This window comes from Paroedura picta, chromosome 8, assembly GCF_049243985.1.
Source record: "Paroedura picta isolate Pp20150507F chromosome 8, Ppicta_v3.0, whole genome shotgun sequence".
Lineage (NCBI taxonomy): Eukaryota > Metazoa > Chordata > Lepidosauria > Squamata > Gekkonidae > Paroedura > Paroedura picta.
This window is the reverse complement of record NC_135376.1, coordinates 76,252,297-76,276,602: the sequence shown is the minus strand read 5'-3', so window position 1 is coordinate 76,276,602 and position 24,306 is coordinate 76,252,297. Positions and strand designations below refer to the sequence as shown.

Sequence of the window (24,306 nt, the reverse complement as noted above, 5' to 3'; positions counted from 1 at the left end):
AGTCATGTGGAATGAAACATAACCTTCGATGTCACGCTCCATGAATGCTATGAAGTTTTATTACTCCCACTGGCAGCATCCAAACGTTTCAGATAAATATTGACACTCCCATGTCTTTAGCAGGCATAAATTTATTTCTAATATATTCTCACTTTCTGGGGGAAAATATAGGAAAGGAGAAATCCCAGGCAAGTCTACTCAGCCCCTTGGATTCAATGGGGCTTACTCCCAGGAAAGTGCTCTTATGACTGCAGGCAAAGGCACTTGCCTCTTCATGCACTGGAGTAGCTCTCGGGTATATTACTACTGAAACTACACGATTTAGAGGTGTCCTTACATCTTTACAAGTATTGCTAAAAAGGCATGCATCTATAAAGGAAATGGACAAATCTCGTAGTCTAAGAAAGTTCCTTTAGAAAGGAGGAATTTGCTGCATGAAGAAATACCGCGGCCAATTCCTCTGTCTTAAAAACATACATCAGTAGAAGCAGCAGTTTCCTTGAAACTTGTAAGAGACTGACTGAATTATTCTGGTATTGCTCAATATGCAGCTACCAGAGCTGGCTCAATGCCACTTTGTACCTCCTGCCACATACTTTGGCACGAACAGTAGTCTCCTCATAAGCCCAGGCATGCTATAATGTGGAAGTGTGCTAGCTAGGAAAAAGTGCTAGGAATGCTTGCGAGGCGGAAGCAGGCCTCTCTTATAAATACAGGAGGGGACTATTTCGGTTCCCAAAAAAGTGGCTTAGCTAGAATCGAGAGATCGTTCGAACAACCTTGAGGGAGACAGAATTTCTTTCCCAAGGCAATTTATTGATTTTGGAAATCCTAGCCTGATAGTAATGGCTGTGGGTATGCTTAGCTTCTGTGGATTTTTACAGAGCTATGTAAAAAAAAAAGAGAGAGAGAGAGAGAGATAACAGATTTTGATCAGCGGATTCCCCCATTTCTAACTTTTAATTGATCAAGACCCCCAGGTCATCTTGCTCAGGGTCTTCAGCTGGGTCCATTGGCTGGAACAGTGGGACTAGGCATAGTTGGGTTAGGATTTTAATTAAGCCACCATCCATTGTTGTTATATATATTGTGATACGGGGTTTTATGAGGATTTTATATTGCAATTTTAAATGGAGCTGTAAACAGCCACAAGACAACCAGTCATGAGTGGCGATATATGAATAAAAATATAAATAAATAAAAAAATAAACTGAAGAGTTAAAATGTACATCCTAAGTGATTTGGCTTTCCCCCCTGGCAAGCAGGGCATGTGACCATGCTAACAGCTGGGGATATATCTCTAATAGTGAGTCAGATTCTGTGGTCAGTAGAGGAGTCCACAGGAAGAAAGGAGGAGAGAGGACTAAAGGTGCATTTCTATTTTAGCAAGCTGGTAGCAATGAATTGCTGTTGAAAACAAAATCTCCTAAGTTTTCAAAACTTCTACCACGCTATTAATCATCTGTTTTAAAACAATACCCTCTTAATCAGGCTATTCTTGAAATGCAGTTTTTAATGTGAAACATCCCTGAAGTTCTAGGCTAGCTGCCTCTCTGCCTCTACAGAACAGTGCTAGCTTTAAAAAGGAATTTTGCTATTCAAGGCTGGACTTTAAAAACCTCTGTTTGGCCCTTATAGGAGAGCGGAGATTAGCACACAAACTGTAGTATTCTACTGCATATATGACTCTGTTAGGAAGAGCATATTTATTCCAGATAACTGTTCTCCAGATTTTGCTGCAGGCAAACGAAATGAAGTGCAGATTCAATCAACATGCCAAGACTACTTCCTATGCTCAGGCTGTGACACAGGTGTTTCACATTTCTGTCTCAAAAACATATTGGCTTGTATCCCGCCACACTGCTTGGTCAAATATGAAACCCTCCTTCAGTTCAAGCACCTTCCTCTAACACAAAAGCCTCTTCTGTAGGATGAAATCTCCTTGGGCTGGAGGAAGGTTTCAAATATGTACGCCTCAGCAGGGAGTTTCAGGCTGCAAACTTTAAGGGAATTTTAAGTACTGCAGAAGACTCCAGTTTCACACATGCTTGATGTAGAATTTGGGATTTCTAAAATATTTGTATTCGTAAAGACATTTGGGGGACTGCTTAATGACATTTGTTGAACAGAATCTCTAGTGATTTAAAAAAAATTAATAATGGAGCACCTCACCAGATTAGTCTCTAGTTTTGGCAGCTGCCATAAACCTTAGAATTTAATTTTTGTTACAAATAATACACAGATTGTGGTGCTAGTGTTTTTTCAGTGCAATCTTATGCAGTTATTCTAGTCTAAGACCATTGATTTTCGTGGTCTTAGACTCAAGCAATTTTGCACAGGACTGTTCAGTGAACTAGCCATTTAAAAACAGATTTTGAACCTGGAAGCTATCACCACTACAACTGTTCTGCTGGCTTTCCCCCCAGAAGTCTTTAAAATTAACACAGTTATCCCAACTAGGGGTATACATTTTTTAAAAATCATAAATTGTCATATTTGGATATAATGAACCTAAAAAATCGGGATCCCCCAAAAACCTGGATTCTAATTTATTTATTTATTTATATTTATTTATTACTTCATTGACCACCACTCCCAAAGGTTCGTGGCGGTTCACATGTGTCTGACTAAAAACCCATTAAAACCCATCAAAACCCCATTAAAAGGACTATAACAACAACAATCATAAACAACAGGTAAGATGACGATACTGGTATGGTATTCAGATTTCAGTGGGCTTTGAACAAAAAGTAAATTTTTGTCAGCTGCATTATACCCTATGGGACTATTATAGCCAATAGGTAATCTATCAGGGGTATCCAGGGGATTTGGGAGGGGGGGGGACTTTGAGGCACCAAATTTTAAGTGTAACTTCTGGTGCCTCTCCTCAGAAACCCACCAAGTTTCAAAAAGATTGGAAGAGGGGTCCGACCCTCTGGGTCCCAAAGAAAGTACCCCCATCCTCCATTGTTTCCGGGGAGGGGGGAGAATACCAAAAAAACATGTGCTGATGTGCTTGGCTTGCAAAAAAGAAACAAACACCACCTTTGCTTGGATTTTTTGAGCTGGCATGACCATAGTGGCACTGGTTCTGCAAAAATGGCCCCCACCTTCAGTTTCTACTGCAGAGACTCTGGTTTGACATCGGTCCTTGGTTTGGTGCTATTTTCCCCCTCCATTTGAAACAATGGAGGATGGGGGCACCTACGATTTATGCAATTCCAGTTTGCGGACTCCCATGCCCCTTCACTGTAGCAGCCTTAACACTTCTGTCTGAGGCTATTCACTTCCCTGCTGTCAGCAATCTGGCAAAACAAACAAGCAAAACAGAGGCCGACACTATGCTTGACGCAAGCAGCCACGAAGAGAGACCTTGTAACAGTCAAGACATGCCATTGTCCCCTTACCTCTTAGAGACTCTGTAATGGGCTGTGGTCAGTTTCCCAGTCTGAGGGTCATGTACTGTAGCTCGGCTCAGCTACAAAAAGAGAAAGGACAAGGGCTTACTCTGATAGCGAGCGTCTGGCCAAGCCACAGAGAAAGGTTCCGATTGGTCTCGATCAGAGGTAGTCAAACTGCGGCCCTCCAGAGGTCCATGGACTACAGTTCCCAGGAGCCCCTGCCAGCGTTTGCTGGCAGGGACTCGTGGGAATTGTAATCCATGGACATCTGGAGGGAAGCAGTTTGACTACCCGTGGTCTGGATGGTATGCGATGCTCAGATCAGCAGGTTTAAGAGGATTACGACAGTAGCTGCTGCCGCTGCCACTGCCAGTGCCCAATTCATAACATTTGTTTCAGTAAATTTGGTTAGATTGTCCTTTCGCTTTTCTCCCCCCAAGTGGTAAGTTTCTGCAAAGCCCTTGCATGCTGAGTTTCACAGAAAGCTTCTCAGTACCCAGAAGTTAAACGTTCTTTTGGCCCTCGGCACTTCAGTTTTTTGTCTGTTTCTTAAATCCACTTGAATTGGTGCAAAAATATTAGAGATGCTTGCTAAAGCTTGTTTGCTATCTGACATCTAAGTTCAAAGGACACAAGACTCACTCCTGAAGCTCACCAGAAGGGTACTTGTTGCAATCGGTCACAAAACGTAAACATAAAAAGGGGTAATTACTCATGTGCAGTGCTTGGAGCTCCTAGAAGGAAAGGGCAAGATACAAATGTGATAGCAGAAGGAGAGTTGGTCTTTATAGCCCGCATTTCACTACCTGAAGGAGCCACAAGGCAGCTTACAATCACCTTCCCTTCCTCTCCCCACAACTGATACCTTGGGAGGTAGGTGGGGCTGAGAGAGCTCTGACAGAACTGCTCCATAAAAACCACTCTAACAGGGCTGTGACTAGCCCAAGGTCACCCAGCTGTCTGGGGAATGAAACCCGGGTCTCCAGCTCTTAACCACTAATTCTCAGCCTGGCCACCTTTGGAGATATTTAAATTTCAGTATCAGTTTCATGCAGAGAGGAGGGAGATTTTTGTTCTAACTTGGGGAGCCTGGTGCTTGTACAGGCAACCCTCTTCTGCCAGTCCCAGGGCCAAAATCCACATCACGGCATGTGAGCAGCTTCACAGAAGGGGGAGCCACTGCTTTGGCCAGAAAGGCAGAGAGAGTGCTGCAGGCAAGAGGGGGAGGGCAGGCCAGCCCCACTGTGCTCTCCAGAGCTGCAGGGAGGATGAATGAGCAGAGTGGTGGGGTGAGACAGACAGGGGAATGGAACTGAGTAGTAAGCAGCAGGCAAGTGAGAGTTTGCTGCAGACATGGAGCTTCCCCCTGCCCCCTTCACTGCTGCTGCATCGCTCAGAGCTGCAGGGAAGAGGACATGCAGGTGGGCAGCATAGTGAGAGGAAGCCAAGTGGGCAGAGCTATGGGAAGGGGGACAAATGGAGGAAAGAGTGAGGAGATGGGCAGAGTACAGGAGAACGAGATTTCCCTCTTCCTCTTTGTGAGGAGAAGAGCAGATACCAACAGTTCATTCTGCACATGTTAAACAATGCACTTTTCTATGTGCTTCTGCAGCTGGATTTTCCTGTACGAAACAGGAAAATGCATTTCTAAACTGCAATGAACGTGCATTATTCATTGTGAGCAAAGTAAGCCACACTGCTGCATCAGCCCAGTTTGTAGAGGCAGTAGAGCTGGGGGGGGGACCCCCCCCCCCACAACTCTTGCAGATCCCTGCTTGTAATAAAATAATGTCAAACTCATGGATTTTAAAAAATTGTGCTGGTAACAAGAAGGAATCAGCAGTTCTGTAGAAAATGTTCTTCAGCCTTTAACATGTGACCTCGCCCAAACAGCCTCTCTAGTTTGCATTCTCTGGAAGCAAAGAGATAAGCTGACTAGTGAAATGCTAGCCTTTAATGATATTTGTCAAGAATATCTCTAGAATAGCATATTTTCTGGCACACTTAAGCAGAAAAAGGTAGCATAACAGAAGGTAGGAAAGAGGTGGATAGGTGACAAAGGAGGTTGTTACCCTGTTCCCAAGTAATCTCACTGCCGGACATTTTGAAACAGACATCATGCCAACAAGAACAGAACTTCTGGTTAGGAGAAGACTCTGACAAACTCAGCAATAACAGCCTGTTACAATAATTGCTAATAGCAAAACAAAGAAAAGAAAAAATGGACCAGAAAGCTTTTAACTGGCATGTTTTTTCTGGCCATTGTCTCCCTAAATGAGCACCAGGGAGGCCCTCATTTCAGGGACGGAACGTATGGCATATAAAGTCTTACCTTTTGCTAATTCTGTAATGTGCAGTCTCCAAGACTCCCGTTATGGGGTTTGAAATGGTGGCTCGCCTCAGCTGTGAAGCGAACCAATCAGAACAATTGCATTACAATGTATCTATTGCATCACATCAATCTGACCGTTCAGAATGCGGCAATGGAGCACTGGCTCCCGTTATGTTCCTCTGCACTAGGTGCAGCAACCAAACAGTATCATGCACAATGCTACGTCCCCTGCCAGGCTAGCACTACTTATCTGGAGCACACAGTAATGGAACTCACCTGAACCTAGCTTGAAGCAGCAAGCTACTCCTATTGGAGGCATTGGAAAAATCAATACATTTGGATGATGTTTTTTTTGTAACATTAAAGACCTAGGTGGGCAACTTATTATAGGTGTTTGACACACTTATTGGAATTGGCTCACTGGTGGAAGATACTCCTCTTGAGGAGTGAGGAGGTCACAGGGCACTGTTCTATCAGTTGCGTTTGGGACAATATTTTCCTTATGGGCCTCTGTCAACCTTGGGAGTAGAGTGAAAGACTCCCTGTTTTTTGTTTGTTTGTTTTTTTTTTGGGGGGGGGAAGACTCCCTCAGGGATTTTTTGGGGGGGGGGAGTCTTTGTAATGAGAGGGGAGGGAGAGAAACCTGCCCCTTGCCCATTTCGCCATGACGACTGATTATCTACCACCTTCACAGTCAAGGCCTTTTCAAACTGCACCTGAAGAAATGGCAAAACAGTCTCCTTTCTTGTGTTACTGGAGACCAGCACAAGAAAGTGGGGAGGATGATGTTGCCCCATCTGCCTCCCCTTCACACTGCTATCTGGCCACATAACCTTTAGCATTGGCTTTTGGGGAAGTCACGGGGCTGGTGAAGAAAGGGGAAGGGGAAGGGGAGGAAGATCCACCTGTACAAGCCCCCCTTACATGTGTGGTCCTTAGGATCTAACTTCACGGCTTTTTAGAATGGTATTCCAATACAAAGCAGACACACATCCTGCCCACCTTAACTGCTGGCAAATCATGGGGGGGGGGGGGGGCAAAATGCTGGCATTCAGTGTCCCAGGGAGGGGAAACTGCATTACAGAATTATCAAAAGCAAAGTCTGCCATAATGAAACGAAAACAGTGGGATTTTTGTATCTGGACAACTGAGTTCTTTTACCCTTGGCTTTGCAAGCTCTTTGACGGTTTCTATCTCTTCGTCTGAAATTATTTCAAGGAAGCGAACGATGCGCGGGCTGTCCCATTCATCCTCTTGCTTGACAGGGCCCAGGATGTATTTTGGATTCCTATGTCCATCATGATACCGGCAGAAGAGTTTCCTTTGTCTTCTGGGAGTCTAAAATTTGAAACAAAGTGTTCGATCTTAGTGATAAAATACATATACCTCTGTGAGGAAACAATCAACAGACCGGCGTCATCAACTTTACAAAGTATTTCCAGGCAATTAATTGCGTTTAACTTAATGGACAGAGAAATTACCATTCGGAGGCCTTCCCCACGACACAGCATTTCATACTTTTGTCTTTCTGGTTGGTAGTTCTTGGAAGGGCCCATTTTCTGCGTTTTGCTTTCTTCCTCTGCCTTGTCATTTGTCTTGCCATCAGACTTGTTTCCTTCTTTTTCTTTCGTTATGATATATTCAAAATATTTCATATTACCATTTGCTCTTTGATGCTCTGGGTCTATTGTAGAAGAAAGGAAATGTGCATGTAAATGTGCCGGTTAGATGCTAACTTTCAGTTCAGACAGATACTTAAATTAGAATGGAGCAATATATTGCCCATTTATATTGTGGGTTTGTTTTTGATGCATACATGCATATTCTCATTGTTAAAAAGTACCATTCTTGCCTAGTAAGGACACACAGATTCATTTACCAACAATACTGTATCTTCAGAATTAAAAAAAAAATCAGTAACAAACATTTTCTTGCATCCCTGCAAGCCAAAGATTGTGCAGGACAGTTGTGAATTACTAAGAAATGTCTGATGAACTCAAAAGAAGTTGCTGTACGTGATAAATACAGACCCAGCAAATATGAATTTTGTTGAGAGTAAAGTTGTGAAGTCAAGGACAAGGATAAAACTCCTACCAGAACCATGAAAAACAGTGACTTCCTGTGACAGCTGAAATATTTGTATCAGCTTGCAACTACGCCAGCAGAGACTTTTCAAAGGGCTAAATCATTTTCTGCCAACAGAAAGCTGCTAACAGCATAGAACTTCCCTGCCACCCTGAACCTACTGGAATGCAATTAAACCCCCCAAATGCTGCTCTGGGGAAATAGGGGATCCACTGAAACTGGATGAGAAAAAGAGGTAGACTGAAGTGGGGGGCTGGGGTGGAAATCACATACTCCTCTAGGTGGTGGAAAATGACCTTTGGCTTAAGCTGATGACTGCCTGCAAAGAGGGTAGTTTAGAACTAAATTCCGGGAAGACAGGAAAAAAACATATAAAAACTAAAATAACAGATTATAACAAAATGTTACTTGGTAGATCATTTTTACTTTTTGAAAAAGAAGAATTATTTTCAGTAAAAGGCAATAGTTTAATTTTTAATAGCACTGCAAAAAAAAAAGGAAAATGAAACCAAAAGTAGCAGCAGGACAGATACAAAAGGAAGAGCTGGTGATGCTGAAGTCACTTCCTGCTGTCGGTTTCTGATCACAGGTTCCTCCAGTGTTGAGGCCAGGCCCAACTTGTGGTAACATTCCAGCCTGATAAGGTTCTTGGGAGCCATCTCCACTCAAATCTTATTGAGGCTGCATGGCGAGTATGGCAGCAAGGGCTTCTGGGAAGCCATACCATAGGGCTCCGGCTCTGAGTACTTCTGCCTGAGCCTATAACATGGGAGTTCCAACGAGCATTCCATCCCACCACATATTGCCTTGGTAAATTGGGTGGGTGAAACAACGCAATATAGACTGTAGTCCTCATATGGCCCTATTGTATTCCTGATAACATTACTGTGAGCATATCAGGGCCCAGAAACCTCCCAGAATGGGAATGAATCCAATTAAAAACTGGATGACCTTTCAGATGGCCAGCAGCACTTGCTGAAAATAATCCAAATGAGGAGACTCATTCTGAATCGAGGCTGAGGGGATTTATTTATGTGCATCTCCACCCAACACTAAATCAATCTAGTTTAAATTTGTGCTGAGCCTTGGTGTGAGAGGAGGCCTCGCTCTCAAGCGCTGAAGTCGAGTCCTGGGACTCCAGCTGCTTGACATCAATGCTGTACTTCACCCGGATGCAGCACAAGAGCACCGTCCACAGCCAATGAGGCTTTACTCCAATGGCCTGTCACATGACCAGTCTCACCGGTAACAGAGAGTTTATACAAATAATTGTGGCCCAGCTGAATTATTTCCATCCCGCTTGCCTCATACCGGATGCCACTGTAACTGTATATACAAGAACTACACTCAGGATGAAGCCTCGTCTGAAAAACAGTGAAGAGCTGGTTCTTATATGCCACTTTTCTCTGCCAGAAGGTGTGTTAAAGTGGCTTAAAATCACTTTTTCTTTTCTCTCCCCACAACACATCCTGTGAGTTTGGTGAGGCTGGTAGAGCCCTGACCTTACTGCTCGGTCAGAACAGCTTTATCAGTGCCGTGGCAAGCCCAAGGTCACCCAGCTGGTTGCATGTGGGAGAGTGCAGAATCAAACCTGACTTGCCCAATTAGAAGTCTGCACTTCTAACCACTACACCAAGCTGGCACCAAGATTCATAACAACAACAAAATGAACTGTGCTGCATAAAGCTTAACCCTCCCTTTTCTGCCGAAGTCTTGTGGGCCCCTGGGAGTCAGTGGACTCCCTGGGGTTTTAGCAAGAGAGAGGAATTGGCAAAAACCACCATTCCCCTACCCACCAAATGCTGACCCACCAAATGCTGGCCGCAAACAAAAGAATTCAACCATTACAGTTTTCAGTTTTATATTTGAATCAAAGCAACAAGATCAGAGTTACTTAATGCCAAAGACTTACTATGATAAGGAAACGCTTTTAGCAAAAAACAGTATCATGACATGTTAAAGACGCTTATGTTCATTCACCTACCCAGCTCAAGTAGCCGCTTGGTCAGGGTCATGGCTTTGTCCAGGTCCCCCTGCTGGTACACAGCATAACTTAAGTAGTCTAGCACAGAGACTTTGTCAATAGACGAAACCTCTCCATCATCCAGCTGTTTCAAAGCTTGCTGCATCCAAAGTTCTGTGTGGTAATAGTCGGATTCAGTGTAGGCAATCTTGCCCAATTCAAAGCAGTCTTCTGCTGTTAAAAAGGTCTTATGTTTCACTCCTAGGAATCAGAAGCAAATAATAACTCTTAATCTTTCCATAAAGCCTGTTACTTGGATATTGTACATTTGCACCAAAGTCTTCTTCTAAACCAGTGGTTCTCAAACTGGGGGTCGGGACCCCTTTGGGGGTCGAACAACCCTTTCACAGGGGTCGCAGCAGGGCAAGCAGCTTGGCTGGGGGGCACCATTCACACAACAGCCTTGTGGGGTAGATCGAGATAGAGTATTCATCTGTCTGGAGCAGCAGAAAAGAGTGAGATCGGCATGGTGGGACAAGAGGCAGAGCTGAACTGAGAAACACTGGGGAAAAAACAATTTATAATCAATAATGAACAATGGATCTTCAGGCCATTGGTCAGTTTCGGTTTAATTTCTGTGAAAGAACACTTGCATAAGTTTATGGTTGGGGGGTCACCACAACAAGAAGAACTGTATTAAAGGGTTGCGGCATTAAGAAGGTTGAGAACCACTATTCTAAACCCATATAACCTCAGTTCCTGTTTAAAATCTCTACTACTGACAAACAAACAAGACAATCATGTCCTGGGAATAAGCCTTCCTGAGCAGACCCACACAGGATTCTGAGTAGCTCTGGCTGGGATTACTCTCAATTATACAAGGTTAAGCCACCTAATTCTTTGTATTGTGTATAAACAGCAACAGCAGAAACAATTCTAACAAGACCCTTGAGAAAGCAACTTTCCAAATGTACAAGAATTTCAAGTGCCATTTCGTAATGTTGCTGGGAAAAGGTAAGCTTATGGGTGGGTTATAATGTAAGAATCTTTCTAGATGATCATTTTTACCCATAATATAATATATAATAATGGGGATCATTGCTATTTAAATGCATAGCTTCTTAAAATAAGCTGGGTGTCAGAACCCATCACTCCAAAGCCCCCAGAGTGCAAAGAAGGAAATCAAAGGGAACTGAATGTTAATAGCAACTGGGAAGAAAGCCCTTATCAACATCAGATCGCATGAGAGGCCTGTTTTGCAATCTGAGCCTCGACAGGATCCCTCTACACATTGCAAAAGCAATTATAATGAACTCTCAAATGGAGAGAAGGTAAGCAAGACCAATTCCACACAGAAGCATAAAGCACATGCTGGCTCCTGCTTGCAAACACGCAATAGGAAACCAAACATTTGCATGATTCCTGGCAGGATACCCCTCCTGTGTTATCCTACTGCCTCATCACAGCTTTTTGCCTCCGGACGAGGAAGCGGAGAAGCAAGAAGGATGAACAACCCGCATTTCCCCCCCTGCTCCTCAGGTTGTCAATCAACTCAAGCTACCAATCCCATCACAGCAGTTGTTTTGGGGACTCTTTCCTTCTTCCCACCTAAGTCCCAAAATTAATTTAAAAAACATTTCCATGTTGCTATGGGGGCAACAGTAAAACATTTTTTTAAAAAAACCTTGCACTTCCGCGTTGCTTCGGGGTCACACCACAATAATAAAACATTTCCTTAGATCCTTTTTCGGGATTCGTTGTATAATGGTCTCGCTTTATGTTTGGGTAGATTTGTGATAGGCTGGCCATGGTAACTGGACCCTGATGATTGTGCGTTCAAGATAAAGATTTAAAACAAAGAGCATGGATACCAAGCTAACAGGGAGAGGGGCTGCTGGATCACACACCCCCTTTCCCCGTTCATACGTCACCACCACCAGAAAACACAAACAGGAATGTGTTTTAGTTGCCCGATCCTAATATTACCATGCACACTGAGGATAACATTTTATTTGAAATGAAGGCACATCATTTTGCGGTCCCGTAACTACACAGATTAGGAAATGGAGAGGGGAGGACTGGTACAAGGTTGGGCAAAATGCTACCAAGACTGTTGCATGTTTCTCCCTCCAGACAGGCTCGCCCCTGTTTGCACCCTGATTTGCAGTATGACAAGCAGAGGGAAATCAAGATTTTGTGATTTCTCTCATCATGGAGCTAACTGGACGAAAACTCGCACCACCCACTGGAGAGCTCCGGGTTGCTGCCGATGACATGTGGAAGCAGCACTAAAACTCACAAACAATGAGAGGCTATCCAGGGGCAAATTCCTCATGCGGAGTCCAAGATCACAGTTGGAGAAAACAAACACACATACCAATTTCATATATTCAGTGGACCCAGAGAGTGAAACATATACAGCAAATATGCTGGTTTGTCTCTGTAACCCAGATTCATGCTTTTTTCACAGTATCTATTGCAAATAAACTACAGTGAAAGGGAATCTATTGACACAATATGGATGGTGAACCTATATACACAGTATGTGGGCAGTGATGTTATATGTGTCATCCAATAGAGTTCCTGACTAAGTTATAGCCAAATTCCAAACACCATCCCTGTTACAATGTCCACAACACAAACTCACCTTTTTGCAAAAGAGGGGAAGGGTGAAAGTATGGGGAAATGAAATATTCCCCCCCCCCAGGAAAATGTCCTTGAAAAATATTCCCATTCACTCAAACATAACAAAAATTACATATTTCTGCACTATAAGCTAATATGTAAAGACTCCATGTTCTAATTCACACCACTTCACAAGTTACTGACTGCACGGTTGCAACAATGAAGCCTGAACAAAAAACATTGTCTCAGATCCTTCATAAGGTTAGAGAGAGAGAGAGAGAGAGAGAGGGGGAGAGAGAGGGGGAGAGAGAGAGAGAATTGGAAACATTAAAGAAGAAACAGAACGTGTTGATCAAGATATATCAAATGCTTTTCTTTTACGTTTGTTTCCCAGGGTCCATTTACCTGGAAGATTTCCCCTTGAGAGAGTATCTGTGTCTAACTTATACGTATCCTGTAGCCGTAAAAGAGCTTTGGCAGCCCCAGTCTGATCTTCATCATTAGGGAAATACTGGCGTTGAATTGTCATGTTGGAAATAAACCCTAAGGACAAAGACAAAACGTGGAAGGGGCTTACATTTTCAAACCCGATTTGGCTTTAAGCAAATATTTCTAATACAGATCAATTTAAAGACATACACAGACTTACACTGCCCTAATATTTCATGTGGATCTTTCCAAAACTAGCAGTTTAACAAGAACACCTGAGCTTTCCCCCACTCTTCCCAGTTCCTCCACCTGGCCCCTAGCCCTATGATGCCACTGTCATTATATTAATCTCCATCCCCTTTACAACTGCAAAGTACCGGGAATCATAGTTTCTATCTCGTATCTCTTTTGAAGCTGAATAGCGCTCAGATTCAATGAAATAAAAATTGCACCACATGTCTAATTTGCATAAGAAGGTAAGACAGTGCATCATAACCTATCAGCTTAAAGATTGGCATATACTTTTCTATGTCACAATACTGACTTCTATTAGACACATTTCTCTTATTTCCCCTTGTTTTCAGTAGGATTCTTGGTTTTTATCTCCTCCCACATATAATGTAGAAGTACATTTCAGTTCCTCCTAGACAATCATGCAGTTAGGAGGATCTGAACAGACTTCTAGACATCATGATCAAAACTACTGCCCCCATAATACCAAATCTTTCTAAGTTGTCAAGCTTGCCCAGCACAATGACAAAAAACGTCAACTTGTGAGTGATAAGGGAACAGAGCCAAGGACTTGCCATTGGATTATCCACTTCCTCATAGTAATGTTGAATAGCCAACCTACTCTTTAAGGCTGTAGAGACTTTCAAAGCATTTACCATCAGACATATCCTTCAGGATCAAATTCTCCAGCTCACTCCACTCAGTATTAAGTCGCTTCATTAACTTGAACGCATTCACAGGATGTCCCAAGAATCCCTCAGGGTCCTTGGTTGCTGTGTCTGTCAGCTTGTCCAGCTTCTCTGCCCACCTGTAGAAATACGTTGTGAACTAAATATTTTCAATAATCCAGGTTCAGGGGGCTCCTTCACAGTGACATTTTTAACCACCAATGGGATAAGAAGAAGAAGAGTTGGTTCTTATATGCCGCTTTTCTCTACCCGAAGGAGGCTCAGAGCGGCTTACAGTCGCCTTCCCATTCCTCTCCCCACAACAGACACCCTGTGGGGTGGGTGAGGCTGAGAGAGCCCTGATATTCCTGCTCAGTCAGAACAGTTTTATCAGTGCCGTGGTGAGCCCAAAGTCCCCCAGCTGGCTGCATGTGGGGGAGTGCAGAATCGAACCTGGTGTGCCAGATTAGAAGTCTGCACTCCTAACCGCTACACCAAATTGGCTCTTAAGGCAACCCGAAGCAGAATTTTTCCTGTGGAAAGTTTTCTTTTCTACCGCTGTATTTTTGTGCAGCCATGCACTTTGGTAATATAGTTAATGTATGAGCAGTCAAATTTGGACTGCTGAAAGAAACATTCTATTGATGTATATTAACCAAATATTTCAGCTCAACGGTTAGAAACTAACACAAAGAAATGTACTGAATATAAAAGGCTGGATACTAAACCTTGTTCCACTTGCAAAAGCAGTAATGTTTACACCAATTCTCCCTCCCTTCAGAATGCATGTTGTACCCCACACTGTTCCTTACCCCTCCCCTCAGACCTTTTCAGGGAGCACAGGAAGCTACAGTGGAAAGGGGGTGGTGGAGAAGTTCCATTCCACAAGCTACTTGTGATGCACAAGATTAGGGGAGGGACTGTAACTCAGTGGCAGAGCAAGTCCCAGGTTTAATCCCTGGCATCTCGAGTTAAAAGGGCCAGGCAGTGGGTGATGTTAAAAACTTCTACCTGAGTCCCTGGAGAGCCACTGCCAGTTCATGTACATAATATCAAACATGATGGAACAACAACGTGATTCGATATAATCCAGCTTCGTGTCTTCAAGAGTGACCCCAAGTAAAATTTAAATCAGATCCAAATCAACTATGGGCATCAGAAAATGATTTAGAAAATAATACAATTCAACATTTTCTTGAAAACCTACGGCCTTGAATTAAATTGTATTATTTCAAAATGTAAAATAATAAATAGTACAGATTTTTTTAAAAAGTTACCTCCTATCAGGCTGTAACAGCTTCCCCTTTTAATGAGGAACTAAGATTTGGGAAGCCATTCGCTGAACTTTGTCTTAACCACAATGCATACTCAGCTCTGAACTATTTAGAGCCAGCATCTTGCAATAATGACAAATTTACTCTTATCCCCACAAAAGCTAAACATTGTTTGGATTAACAGTCAAGGTTATGCATGTAGAATCATGATAAAATACTAATGCTGAAGACACAACATACTTCTTAATCTGTTCCAGCTTGCTTTCTTCTGCCTTGATATAGTCTTTCAGTGATGTCACCAGGTCTTTCTCTGTATGAATCAAGTCTGTCATGTGACCTAAAAGATAATATAAAGAACATTATGTTTATGCAACTTATATGAACACTTTAAAACGTCTTCTGCCTCTGGCTCTAGGTTCCTTTTTTGAACTATTTTGCCCTTTCTTTGTACTGTCAACTGCTGATGATAAAGTATTGGGCTTCAAACTTTCATAATAAGGAGAAACCCAACCTCAGTAATTGTATCTTGTAGAGAGGATACCTTAATCAACATCAATCCACCAAACAATTACTATGGTGAAGTGAATGCAAACTCTAACACAGCGCTCTATTTGACTTCAACTGATGCCTTGCAAATACCGTAAAATAATCTTATACCTACTTGCATACTATCCCCGTAGGTTTGGGGTGTGGCGCTTTAATGATCTTCTCAGCCTCTGTTACATTACCCAGCAAAATGCTGAGCCAGACTACATGCTACAATTCGTAAGGTTATCCCGACCTAAGTTTGACTTTAAGAATCACATGGTAGGATGTGAGGGAACTTGTTTTCCAATCTGAACTGGGACACAACACAGGGGAAGAAGGGGCTGTTTGGGCCAAAATGATACTTTTGCACATGCCTTTGGTCTTCAGGAATTCCCTCCTCCAGAACCTCAGTTTGTCTCCTACAGCAGGGGTAGTCAACCTGTGGTCCTCCAGATGTCCATGGACTACAGGGGCTCATGGGAATTGTAGTCCATGAACATCTGGAGGACCACAGGTTGACTACCCCTGTCCTACAGTACATATATATTGTATAAGCTGAAAAAGCAATATAGAACGCATTGTTGGCCACTAGATAAGTAGTGTGAAAAGATGTTTCTCTTCTCCACACGCCACATTAATATCCAAGTTCTCTCTGCATCTTAGGTTTCAACTCTTCTGCTATTAAGCAGCCATAACCATTCCACAAAAGAAAACATGTAGCTAAAATACCGCTATCATAAGCACTTATTCATTTTCACACAGCCTTGAAGAAAGACTCGCTAAACTGCTGCAACTATAGCTTATTTATTTTTTATTTATAATTTAATTTATACTCTGTCACTCCTGAACCGGCTCGTGGCAGCTAACAGTAGATAAAACCTCACAATAACCCCCCCCCCAAAAGAACAAAAATCCAACAGTCAGTAACAATCAAAACCAGAAAAATTGGCAGTGGACTAAAAACCCAACCCCGCTCACAGAAAACGTAAAGAATGTAAAGACGCCTCAGGGGGTTAATAGTAGCCAGATCTTATTTGGTCAAGAGGGGGGGGAGTCTAGATCTTCCATGCCCTGGCCTAAATCATAGACCTGGTAGAAGGCCTCCATCTTGCAGGTCCTGTGGAACTGTGAGAGCTCTGTCAGAGCCCTCAGCATTCCCTGAACCTCATTCCACCAGGTCAGGGCAAGGACCAAAAAGGCCCTGGCCTGGGTTGAGGCCAGGCAGACTGTCCTTGCATAGTTATATGCAGGACATCTTTCATATTCCATTTATTAGTTATTATGCAAAAGTATTGCATACTGCCTGGACTTCTTTCCTTATAGATAAGATTCAGGTGGGTAAGGTTAGCGTTAACAGGAAGTGTGCCTGCACATGAAAGCTCGCACCTTGAATAAAACTTTGTTGGACTTAAAGGTGCCATTGGACTCAAATTTTGTTTTTTCCTTATATTTCTTTATTTCCAACTGTATATTTTAAGTTTACCCAGTATCTGTTATACATTGTACCTCTGCATGCAAGAGGATATGGGAGGGAAAGGATTAAGAGAATTCTCTCACTTGGGTACACTTGGCAGTTGGCCTCACACTTTCATTGGTTAAACGTTAAGCCTCTTTGGCCATTGCTTGCCTTTTGTGTTTCATCTTATATGGGACCTCTCTTCTCCTCTCTCTTACCTTGACTTGGATAATAAGTAAAATGTACCTACATTAATATGTCATGTAAGATGTGCTACTTTTGTCAGTAAAATTTCTTCCTCTTGCCACTACTGGAGTCAGATCATCTTTGCAATTTGCAACAGGGAAATGTGAAGGATTGTCGATGCTACATAAGCTTCTCTGCTTCCAAGAGAAATGATTTTTTTTTTTACATTTAACAAAATAGTATCAGTTTAACTCTTGTACTGCTATCTGCATGCTATTAAAGGAATAGTTTCATACTACTACTAATAATAACGGTTTTTATAGCCTGCCCTACCCGGCTAACAGCTTTCCAGAATAATTACTCAACCGGCTTGCAACTGAGGACCAATTCCTGTTTCATAACTTCATGCAGATGCATGGGCATGCTATGCTATGGGTTGTCCATGTTTTGAACTTAATTTCTCAGGCATACCTGGGTCAAGACCATGGTGGATGAGAAGAGCCTTTTCTCATGCTTAGCAGCAATTACTATTTTGTCAGTTGGGGAAAGTTATATATGCTGATGGCTGCAGGTCAATTTTCCCCAACAAGGGGAAATTTCAAGTCAGTAAAATGGCAGGACTGGAAAGCTGAAGCTCCTTCTTCTCATGCCCTGTGGTCCAAATCATAACTGGGTTCCAATTATACCTGGGAATTAAGTTCTCTAAACTGACCATCCCAGTGATGAACACGTATCTTCTGTGTATGTGATGAATCATGTATACTATCTAATGAGACGCATGCTGCCTACTGAAGTTTTTTTGCAATTATTTACAAAGAGGGCTAGATGTACATTCATCTTATGCATCTCAGGAAAGACCCATTTACTCATCCCGTCATTCAAAAGAGACGCTGCATGACAGATCATACCATGTATGTTGAATCACATGCTCTAAAAAACAAAAAGTTGCTTACCAATGGACGTGAAGAAATCTGTATGGGCATAAGAAGAAGGCAGCAAAACACCAAGGACTATAAGACACCATGACATTGTGAATACCATAGTTCTGTCAATCTGGATCCTTTCTATACACCTTAAAGAGAAATTAATTAATTAATTACAGTTTTATTATTTAGACAAAGAGCATTTTTAAGTACATTGGTTATTCGACTAGACATAGGTGCATTAGCACAAAATTCTACCAGTGCAGAGGTATTTCTTTAAGCATACGTAAGTAGCTACTTGGGCTTGTAACTTGCAACTTGCTAAGGAGCACAGTTTCATCCTTACAGTGCTGACCCTACAAAACATTAATACCCCCCAAAATGATTCCCTGGAATAACAGCATTTACCCAGCAAGCACTGTGTTGACACTGCTTATACTTCTTCTATTTGCATATAAAGAATACAACATGTAAACTCCTTCAGTATTTGAAAAATTAAAACATCAGAAAATGCTGAAAAGATCTCAAGTGTTGTTTGTTTCAAACTGCATCTCATCTCATCAACAACACATAACCTGTAACCTCTGTAAATGACAAATTTCCTAAAGCACAATTCAAAATCAAATCCTAGCCATATCATTAAGCCTTAGCTAATCACAGTTTTTACTTGTGTTTCTCATTGTGCATCTACCCTTGACTTATTAACAGCATTCACTGTGGAGACACATGGTGGCTACGTTTATCCTGTAATATGTAAATCAGACTTCTCAGACCAACACCAGGTGTTTTGAGAAACACATTTTAAACCAATAAATTAGAAACATAATTGTCATTTATTGCATTCAATGGGGGGGAGGGCACCAGGGCTATCATATATCTAATTCTGAACTGGGCCACAGTGTAGGATAATAGGCAGGAACAGAGAGAAGGGGGTCTCCCTCTACAAACCTGAAAGAAAACCAAAAATTGCAAAAAACTAAATACATAATCTTTTTTTAAGCATCAGAAGATTACACTCCCTCAAAAAATAAACACAAAACCTGTTGATTTACAAAAATAATGTCCATTGAGCTCTTTGTTACCATTTTGGAGGTTGCTAGGAAACCACAATAATATTGCTGATCCTTCCAAACCTTACCTTTCTGTAAAGCAAAGCTATAAGGGAGGAGCAGGGTGGACCTGGAGGATAAAACTGCACTGGAGAACATCCTCTTCCCCTGACTGAGGATGACTTGGTGGATACAGGCCTAGCAGTGGCAACTGAGCCTGGCCTGGTTGCAGTGGCCATCACTCACCTGGGCTTATCCTGCCGGCCCCTGCACAGTGCAGAAAGATTTTTCCAAGGGATAAGATGCAAGGAGGAGGAGAAGGAAGCAGGGAATACTTAAGGCAGGATAATAGATAATGGTTCGTTGACTGGTGGGTGAGAAGAGAAAGAAGCAGGAAAAGGGGTGACGCTATGGAGACTGCCAGGGAAGGGAAAGAAGAAACAGTGGGGGAAGAGACACAGGGGGAAATGATAAGTCCCATCTATTTAAAAAGGATGCCTTCCAAAGTGCTTGTAACAGCTAGCTGGAACAGCCACATGTAATCCATGCTCCAGTAGTCTAGTACCTTACAGGGCATGGCAAATGAAGCAGGTCATGTGACTATTTTGCCCCATGACAGTCAGCAGTGGTTAAAAGTGAGAATCTAGTCTAGGCTTTCTCAACCAGAGTTTTGTGAAACCCTGGAAGTGTTTCCCAAATGGGTGGGAGATATTTTTTAATATATTTTTTAAGTTTGTTAAATATTTCTTGGGTTATATGACCATATATGGTCATGCAAGCCCATCCACCCCTCTCCCAAAATTGCCAAAGATGGGCCTGGAGGGGGTGGGAAGGGGAGGGGCCTCAGGTAGGTGTGTACACAGCGCTGCTTCCCAACCATATTCTGCATGATCATACCACTTGTGGGGTTTCTCAAAGCCTGAAGAATGTTTCAGGGGGTTCCCAACCATTAAAAAAAGTTGAGAAAGGCTGCTGTAATCTGTAGAACTGGGCTTGATTCCCCTTTCCCCCTCCACATGCAGCCTGGTGGGTAACCATGGGCCAGTCACAATTCTCTCAGAACTCTCTCAGCCTTACCAGCCTCACAAGGAGCCTGTTGTGGGGAGTGAATGGGAAGGCAATTGTGAGCAGCTCTGAAACTCCTTAGGATATAAAAAGTGGGGTATAAAATCCAACCCTTCTTCCTCCTGTGATATTATTAATAGTAACAGGATATTTACCTACCTTTCTACACCAATAAGGCAAATAAGGCAGCTAACATAAAACATACGGATGAAAATCTCATCTTAAAAGCCATTAAAACCAATACAAATAAGTCACTGAAACCAGTTAAAACCAGAGCTTAATGTAAATATAAAAGATTAAAACTGTAAGGCAAAGCTAAATGTCATCTGCATACTGGTGACAATCAAACACAAGTCACTGAGTGACCTCATACAGATAGAACCAGAGCCACTGCGGTATAGTGTCTCCTAATCCCAACCAGTAAAGCAACCCAGAAGGATATTGGATCGATGGATATCAAAAGCCACTGAGAGGTCCAGAAAAATCATTAGGTTGATCTCCTGGCTATCCACCAGCATGACCAAGCCTGGGAACAATCACAGGACAACTGACTATCATTTGCCATGCCCAGATTTTTCATCTGAATGGTCAACAAGCAAGAAACTGAAGAAAAGGGGCAGGAAAGAGACAGATAGCAAGATTGTTTGCTGAGCCAGCTCACTGGGAGGGCAGTATAGAAATTAAATTAATAATTGTAAGGCATCCACCAGATGCTCTCAAACCTCACAGCTAAAGGTTCTCAAGCACCATCTCTTTCCTAAACTCATCCACTTTCCCTTATGATAACCCCTCTCCTTACGAGAATAGAGTGGGTAAAAGCACTTTAGGGATTATGAACCCAGGTAAATACTCTTGAGAAAGAGCAGTTTATGCTGAAAGAGTGAAAATAATGAATAAGACAAAACTTATTATGCACCACAAAATTGTGACTGCAACCAGTGGATCTTCTAGCTTCATGGATGAAGTTTCAGGTAATGAATTCACTTTCTTCCACTAATCCTATTACTGCTTTCTTATTGTCAAGGACAATAAGACATGTACCTCAGATTTTTAAACAAAGAAGTAGATTATCTCAAGAACATTAATAGTCAAATTTCCAGTAAATTTAAAAGATGCTGGACCTTTAAAAGTAACTGAGCAAATGTGCCTGTTTATAACGGACCAGAGGACATTAAGTGCTTTCTCAGAATTAGATATTTACTGGCTTATCAGTATTTGGATCCAATGAATTAACTATGCAATGTCTTTAAACAAACATTTCCTGGAACGGATCACAACAATAACGTAACACAAGAGGAAAGGTGTGTCTGATGCCTGGCAATTCTTCCCAGGAACACCAAGTACCTAGATTTACGTTACCTATCTTCCTCGTCTAATTTTGCCATTCTGCAGATATCTATCATTCAAAAGGTAGCAAACCAGACTATCCAATCATGCAAAGACGTGGTAAAAATCAGCAAACCTACTGAGGATGCTCAACAGCAACATTGTGATAATTTTTATCATATATCCTAATCAATTACGTTTCTAGCAACTGGCAACTACAGAAATCTGAACTGGGGCCTTTTCTGTAGCTGGTATACTTTGTCCTTTCATAAACAGAGGAAGTAATCTCTGATTCAGACATTATTTCACAACATCAGAAAGTTCATCCTAGAACTCTTCATCATCCCAAATTTCCAATGCAATGTAGAGCTCTCAAGTCCAGACTTGGCTTTGTTACAGTCACCCACCATCTTTGATTTTTAACAAATCCGATCAGGATCAATCTATTCGCTCTGCATGCGGTGAATGAACTCAGGGATCTTGCTATATCTTTTCTCCCACTCTAACCTTGTTTCTTTTGGGTACATACCCCATAAAACAGATGTGTGTTACTGCCCAGCCTTAATTTACCCCTTCAGAGCAAAAGGAGAACATATATTGAGGCAATGATTGGAAGCCAAATCTATTTCTATCTATGCAGCGAAACAAGAGCTGCTGTCAGGTCATCGGCATCTCTCTCTCTCATCCCCGCCTCCCACACAAATACAGTGCAGTTTTCCAAAGTAAAACAATTTACCCACTATGCCAGCAAACAACTAGAAACGAGATTGTCCCAGGTGCAACCCAAGACTGGGTTTCAAGAGGAACATATTACATGGCCAATTGCAAGCATTCACTCTTCTAAAAAAGGATCAATCAACGAAATCTACCTGAGGAGGTTCCAAAGATATGAAAGTAGTTGCGAGATTAGGTAGACATTTGTCAGGGTGCCAAGCATTAGGCTGCTTGTGGGAACGAGTCCTATTTGGCATTTAGTCAGAAGCCCCTGGGCACAGCAACAGTCGGAAGCTGCTCTACCTGCCTGCCTTGCATAAAGAGTCCAGCCATCATAGAAAACCTCCCCTGAAAAAAACCTAAGAGGTGGTCTCTCATGAACCCCAAAGCTAATTAGATCACTTGGTTTCAGATTGAGGTACTTCCTGCTTCGACATTACACATGTACGAAGTAAACCCATAAATTGTAGAATTTTTCACATCAGTATATTGCTGGACAATGAAGAAGCCTCAGACAGGTTGGTAAAATACAAGATCCTCAGCTTGGTGTAGTGGTTAGGAGCGCGGACTTCTAATCTGGCAAGCTGGGTTTGATTCCCCGCTCCCCCACATACAGCCAGCAGGGTGGCCTTGGGCTTGCTGTAGCACTGATAGAGCTGTTCTGACCAAGCAGTAATATCAGGGTTCTCTCAGCCTCGCCCACCTCACAGGGTGTCTGTTGTGGGGAGAGGAAAGGGAAGGTGATTGTAAGTCGCTTTGAGGCTCTTTTGGGTAGAGAAAAGCGGCGTATAAGAACCAACTCTTCCTCTTCTCTTCTTCTTTCAGCACGTCTGCAGTACCATGTTGTTTCAAGCTTTGCTCAGTTCCGTTCCACCAACACTTTAGATTAATATTTTCATGTTTTTTGACTACATTACAACCCTGTGGTAAACCAAAACTTTAGTAATTGCTTAAAATGGCAAAAGTCTATATGACTTTTGACAGACTCGTGAGTGGGTGAGAATGAGGCAAATGAAGCTCAGTGTTGTAAAGTGTACAGTCACGCACAATGGGGCAAAAAAATCCCAATGGGGTCTGAACTTGTTGAGACCGAAGGGGAAAGGGAAAAAAATCTTGGGCCTCAAGGAAAGTGTCAACTCAGTGTGCTGCAGTGATGAAAAAGGTAAAATCTATGTTAGGGAGTATTAGGAAATGGATTGAGAACAAAACAGCTGATATTGCAATGCCCCATATAGATCTATGGCCTCATTCGGAATGCTGTGTACAGTTCTGGCCACTGCATCTCTAAAAGAACATTGCAGAGCTGGAAAAAGTACAGAGGAGGGTCACCAAGATGATGAGGGGGTTGGAATACTTTCTCCAGGAGGAAAGGCTGAAGACTTTTTCAGTTTAGAAAAGAGACGACTAAGGGGGTACATAATAGAGCCTTATAAAATTATGTATGGTGTGGAGAGCGTTGTCAAAGAAACATTCTTCTCCCTACCCCAAAATTCTGGAACTTGACAGCATCCAATAAAGCTGATGGGTATTAAGTAAGCAAAATACTCCTTTACAGAGAGTGATTAAAATGTGGAATTCGCTGCCAGAGGATATAGTGATGGCCACAGAAATGAACAGCTTTAAAGTGGGATTAGACAGATCAATAACTGTCAATGGCTGCTAGCGATGGTGACTGAGGGGAACCTCCACATTCAGAGGCACTAAACTTCTGAATCCTAGAGCCAGGGGGCAACTTCATGGTCTTGGCCTCTATGCCCTGTTGCTAGCACCACTTTCCAAAGCAGCATAGGCACTGCATAGTCCTTCTGTCTGAAAAAGGGACACATATCCTTCAAGAGTTTAATGTATTTGGCAATTAACCAAATTTATAAACCACAAGTAAGTTATGTGCTCACGTAGCCAGATATGCTACATAAGCTTCAGAAGCCTCATTTTCATGTTGCTTCTCAAATTTCATAATCAGACATTAGGAATTTCAGAATTACATTCAACATACTTCCATATCATCCAAGGGTGAGGCAATACTAAATTCTCATAAGCAGATGAATTAA

The 24,306-nt window shown here is 42.3% G+C and overlaps 1 protein-coding gene across 4 annotated transcripts in view; it reads right to left on the bottom strand.

The window, feature by feature from the left end:
- The window catches only part of P4HA1 (prolyl 4-hydroxylase subunit alpha 1), a 42,768-nt gene that overhangs the window by 16,095 nt on the left and 2,367 nt on the right, over window positions 1-24,306 (bottom strand). For 2 of the 4 annotated variants that reach the window (XM_077350436.1, XM_077350434.1), the window contains exons 2-9: window positions 18,132-18,250; window positions 15,249-15,345; window positions 13,723-13,874; window positions 12,812-12,949; window positions 9,803-10,042; window positions 7,215-7,417; window positions 6,895-7,071; window positions 3,408-3,478 (exon numbers count right to left, since the gene is read on the bottom strand). In XM_077350436.1, coding sequence (XP_077206551.1) covers window positions 3,408-3,478; window positions 6,895-7,071; window positions 7,215-7,417; window positions 9,803-10,042; window positions 12,812-12,949; window positions 13,723-13,874; window positions 15,249-15,345; window positions 18,132-18,219 — 1,166 coding nt within the window. In that variant the 5' untranslated portion in view covers window positions 18,220-18,250. Of the gene's footprint in view, window positions 1-3,407; window positions 3,479-5,733; window positions 5,805-6,894; window positions 7,072-7,214; window positions 7,418-9,802; window positions 10,043-12,811; window positions 12,950-13,722; window positions 13,875-15,248; window positions 15,346-18,131; window positions 18,251-24,306 lie in introns of all 4 variants that reach the window. The other 2 variants (XM_077350435.1, XM_077350433.1) reach the window with 1 other exon arrangement.